The 4,887-nt window shown below is 50.1% G+C and overlaps 1 protein-coding gene across 1 annotated transcript; it reads right to left on the reverse strand.

Moving 5' to 3' along the window:
* Positions 1–374: 374 nt before the first annotated feature.
* Positions 375–4,016, reverse strand: exosc2 (exosome component 2). Its single transcript, XM_030084956.1, has 9 exons — positions 3,601–4,016; positions 3,189–3,290; positions 3,001–3,046; positions 2,697–2,786; positions 2,537–2,602; positions 2,394–2,462; positions 2,138–2,314; positions 965–1,093; positions 375–658 (listed from the first exon to the last, which is right to left on the reverse strand). The coding sequence occupies exons 1-9, from the start codon at positions 3,720–3,722 to the stop codon at positions 578–580; spliced, it is 882 nt and encodes a 293-aa protein (XP_029940816.1). The 5' UTR covers positions 3,723–4,016; the 3' UTR covers positions 375–577.
* Between the last annotated feature and the right edge of the window lie 871 nt (positions 4,017–4,887).

A 4,887-nucleotide genomic window follows, 5' to 3' on the forward strand; every position in this document is an offset into this window, starting at 1 on the left:
CATTTTGTCCACCTGGTGGCACATGTGCAACATCAAGACACAGACGAGAGCTGCTGGGCGGACATGAAGCGACTTGTTCTCCCCACATCGACGGGCTGTTTTAGATCAGGGACACCAAACACATTTCAGTCGGACTGAAATCCTGAACATAATGACCTTTAAATTCACAATTTAAAGTTTTTTCCTTGAAGCAGTGCAGAGTATTCATGATGAAAAAAAAATTACTATGGAAAATGACTACAATCTCAACATAAAGCCCATTTTGTCCCACAGGCCTTATGTTTGACACCCCCGTTTTGGACATTTATCCAAAATGTCATTTTTACAGACTCAATTTTGCTTCTTTCTGAAACGGACCACAACAAGCGGCAGCCTCTGATGGAAATACAAGAACATTTATTGAAAACAACAGTTTGTCCAGAAAAATCACATATTGTTGGTAAAAAAGAGCTGTAATCTTATGAATGTGAAACTTCTTAAAGTTCAAAATTTAACCGGAATCCTCTGTAACTACAGAGCAGAAGCGTTGAGCAGCACCGTGACGCCGTCTCCTCGCCGTCCGTCTGTCCCAGCTCCGTTATCCTTCCTGCTCCAGCAGCTTCTGTTGTGTCAGCATCACAATCTCCTCCATCACCTCCGGTTTCAAGATGTCTTTCACCTAAACAGACAAAACAATGAGTGTTTTTAAAGCGTCTAACAAATGGCGGGTACCTGGGAGGCAGGTGGGAGAACCAGTCAGAACCACAGAGATGGATTTTAAAAGCTGAGTACAGCAGAGCTGTCTCTCCTGTGGCCTTCTTCACATGATCAGATAATCAATCACCCCTCCCAGCTGCTCCAGACCGCAGGGGCAGAAGGGCAAAGTGGAAAACTGCCCTGATCCGGAGGCTGCGGGGTCACCGGATGACCTCTAGAGGGCGCAGAGGCTCCTGAAGACGAGTGTTTCCGCTGGAGGACGTCTCACCTGGTGCTGAAGCGACGACTCGTAACAGTACAGAAGACTGGTGTCGAACAGAAGCACTTTGTGAGCCGCTAGAGCCAGAAGACAGTTCCTCAGCCGGGAAATCACCTCCCGGTCGGCCAGGCTGACGGGCTGACGGGATGAGACGGGAGACGAGAGGACAGAGGACAGAGACACGGCTGAAGACCAAAGAACAGTTCCTCATCTTTCAAAGTGATTTCCAACCCACATAAGCAGATACTGTTGTCGTGCACGTGAAGAAAATGTCTACATTTCCACAAAGTTTCCATAAATAACTAAGATCTCAACATAGAGCCAGTTTTAACATGACAGCGGGGGGACAGGACCTGTCTCAGACATTAATGATGCTGGACTGACTCTAGATGGACGGAAAAATGAGGTGAAGTCATTTTTGGTAAAAATAAATAAATAAATAAATAAATAAAATATGGGGGGTTAAAGGGCTTTTTCAAAATAAAGGCTCTGAATTAGCTGAAAAAATGCTAAGTCAGTCAGAGTTAATCAGAATTTGGTGGAGCCGCATCTCACTCTCCTGCTCAGCTGAATACACCAAGGTTTCCTGGGGGTCATTTTCATTTCAGTTATTGGATCTTTATAGTTTGATCTTTTAATCATTCAAAATAAAAGATGCATATTTACTGTGATTGACGCCTTTCACGTCACTAATAACAAAAAGGAATAAAAGTGGTCATATGGAGCTGCTATATGATCAGTCATTATGGAAATACAATCAATTTAAGGCAATAAACCACATCTGGTCATTTTGGTCGCCATCTTGAATTCAATTTCTACTAAACTGAGATCATGAAACCTCCAACAAATGACTTCTTAGTTCAGTCATGAACTCATCAGGTTTACGTTTCCAGAAATCCAGAAGTTTCATCTTTCAAAACATGGTGTTACATTTCCAGTAAAAAAAAAAAAAAAAAATGGAGGAAGTGCTCGGCGTGGAACCACATCTCGGTCTGAAAGTTGTCCTGCTTCAGGAGTCATTAAAGCCGGTACTGTTGGAACCAGGCGCACTCTGCTCCTCTACTCACCTGATTTCCTCAGAAAGAAAACTAATGAAACTTCTGGTGTGAAACACAGAACACACGGGGCCCGGTCTGGCCCCCGGGCCTTCTGTTGGCCACCCTGCGGCGGGGGCGCTCTCACCTCCAGGCTGGTGTAGAAGCCGCCGGCCTCCTCCTCCTGCTGCCCCGGGGTGGGGTACAGCCACACGAAGCCGTTGTTCCCCAGGATGACGGAGGCGCCGCAGGGCAGGTTGTGGAAGTGAGTCTTCTGCCTCTTGACCAGCGAGGGGGAGAGTTGAACCAGCACCCCCTGGCCCAGCTGACGGCACACACACGGCTCACACTGTTACTCCACGGCTCTGAGCAGGCGGGAGGTGAAAACCCGACGAGGAACTCACTTTGCCGTACTTCAGACTGCGGGTGTGAAGGGACAGCGCTCCGTCGGAGAACACGGACTGAACCTCGGCCTGAGGGGAGGAACCGGGAGAAGTGAGGAGCGGGAGGCAGCCGGCTGGCGGAGGACTGACGGGGGGGGGCTTACACTGATCAGGTCGCCCTCCTGCAGGTATTCTCTCATGGTCAGCTCGTCCTCTGCTGATCTCCTCCTCTGAAACAGTCCAGACACATGGAAACGGTTCTCATCACTGCTGCTGGAGTTCTGCTGTGGAGTCCATCTTGTGGGCGGAGCCAGCCTCCCTCACCAGCTCCCCTCCAGGCAGGTTGACCGAGGACAGCAGGAGGACGGAGTCCAGGCGGGAGTTCGTCTCCACCTTCCACCGTTTCTGCTGCACCTGCAGCCAAACACGAAACCACACACGTTCAGCTGAGAACAGGCCAGAGCAACACGTCTGCGCTGTGAACAGTGGAGGAGAGGAAACGCAACATCTGTAACCTGAGAACACATCAACCTTCTGCCACCATGGGGGAGAAGAGAGGGGGGGAAGAGAGGTGCTTTGGAAATGACAGATTTAAATGAGGAGAGAGGAGAAGAGACGAGGGCCTCACCTCCGTTATTCTGCCCACCACCACGTCTCCAACCTCCCCATTAAACCTGCAGGGAAACAACACAAACGACAGCATGAGGAGGGTGTGAACCGCAGAATCAGCAACACACTGCTCATATTTAGCACAGAAACAGGTTTATAGAGCGATACACCACAGCACCAGTGTTTAGAATGCAGATCATCACCCACCGGGTTTTCAGAGGCCTGACACAGATCAGCTTGTCGACTCTCTGCACCTCTCCAGCGACTGAGGCGGTCAGCTTGTCGTCGTCGACGTAGGTCCCATGGCCCCTGGGGAGAGGTCAAAGGTCAGGAGCAGGTGGAGGGAGGATGACTGAAGACCCTTTCATTAAACCAGCCAGCCTTGAAATGTGTCCCCCTGCAGTGGACTCAGTCCTCTGAAGAGGATGGAATGTTTACAGCCTTCACTACAATCAGACAGGAAAACCGGCCATGAACTAAATATTGATGACATGAAGTGACCCCTTCTGGAGGGTCTGGCTGGTCTGTGTGTGTGTGTGTGTGAACCCTGACAGACTGAATGGTTTTCACTCCCTGATTAGCTTCAGCAGCTACATCTCCGTGTCCCTCCTCCTCCTACCTCATGAAGCCGGTATCTGAAGTGATGATATCTCCGGGGACGACCAGATCTCTGCGGTGTGAAGCAGACTCTGACACAGAGAGAGTTTTTCGGACTCTGGGTAATCTCATGTCAGCTGCCATGCTTCTTTAGCTTTAGCTCCTTCCTCTCGTCCGTTTCTGGAGGTTTACGCGCCTAATCCAACAGTTTCCCACCACTTACCAAGAGAGCAATGTGTATGTATGCTCCGCTCAATAAACTGATATTTTTAAACCATGGGAAACATTAAAGCTGAGGGAAAAGGCGGAATGTTTCACAGCAGCATGCTCGTAAACCTCACTTCCTCTTCTTCCTCTGTTTTGTTTCTGAAGCCCTTTCAACAGCGTCGGTGATCATTATCGCCACCTATTGATCCGGAGTGGCAACAACAGCGCATTACACCCACAACATCACAAAAACTGATAATAGGAACAATATTTTACAAAATATTGGTTATTCTTAACTGATTTATCACTTGATGTCAGTTTTTGTTTTACTCATGCATTGTTTAGCATGTTTACATACTTTTTAGATAGGTGCTATCAAGGTTCAGGTGTGGGGCTTTTTTATTTGTTTGTGTCGGATGGAGACAAAGAAACATGGAAATGTCACACTAAGTTCATGCTGCGACTATTTTGTTCTCGTTTGTTTTTTCCCCAAAAAACAAAACAAACAAAAAAAGTTTACTTGCTGTTCCAGATATCCGCCACCAGGTGTCAGCATCGGGCCGTGCGGCCTCCGGCTCCACCGTGGACTGAAACGTCTGGGCGGTGACGTCACATGTCAACACGACGCGAGCCGTCGGCGTTGGCCAATCAGCGCGCAGCCTCACAGACTCTTGTAAAGATGGCGACGGCGGAGGAGCAGAGAGGAGTGAAGACTGGCCGCTTCTCCCGTATTAAACACGTCTGGACCGGACACCGCTAGAGCCGACGCGACACCGGGAGCGACAGCTGGTCGAGCCGTTCGACCGGCCGCGGGTTTGGGGGAGTCGGGTCGCTTCTGGCTCTCGGTTGCAGCTCGTTAGCTTTAAGTTGGGAAGCCGATGCTAGCCCGCAGCTAGCCGCGTAGCTCCGTCGGCGGCTCGGACTCCCTCCGTATGGCGCCCGGGGGTTCCTAGCCAGCCTACACCGGGTTCCAGTAGCTTCTTTTCACCGCCTGCAGCGCTCGATGAGCGCCCTGGATTGATAGCGGTGCTTCGGGAGGATCCGGGGGAGCTCAGACCGTCCGACCTGGCATAGCGGCGCCGCTCGGAGTGAGTCCGCCGTC

The sequence above is a fragment of the Salarias fasciatus genome (genome assembly GCF_902148845.1).
Source record: "Salarias fasciatus chromosome 7 unlocalized genomic scaffold, fSalaFa1.1 super_scaffold_4, whole genome shotgun sequence".
In the NCBI taxonomy this organism is placed as follows: Eukaryota; Metazoa; Chordata; class Actinopteri; order Blenniiformes; family Blenniidae; genus Salarias; species Salarias fasciatus.

Excerpts from the sequence above, each read along its gene's own strand:
- exosc2 (XM_030084956.1), bottom strand. The coding sequence starts at position 3,722 with ATGGCAGCTGACATGAGATTACCCAGAGTCCGAAAAACTCTCTCTGTG. Across the intron at positions 3,047-3,188 it reads GTCAGGCCTCTGAAAACCCG|GTTTAATGGGGAGGTTGGAG; the intron begins GTGGGTGATGAT and ends GTTTCCCTGCAG. Across the intron at positions 1,094-2,137 it reads GCTTCTACACCAGCCTGGAG|CCCGTCAGCCTGGCCGACCG; the intron begins GTGAGAGCGCCC and ends TCATCCCGTCAG.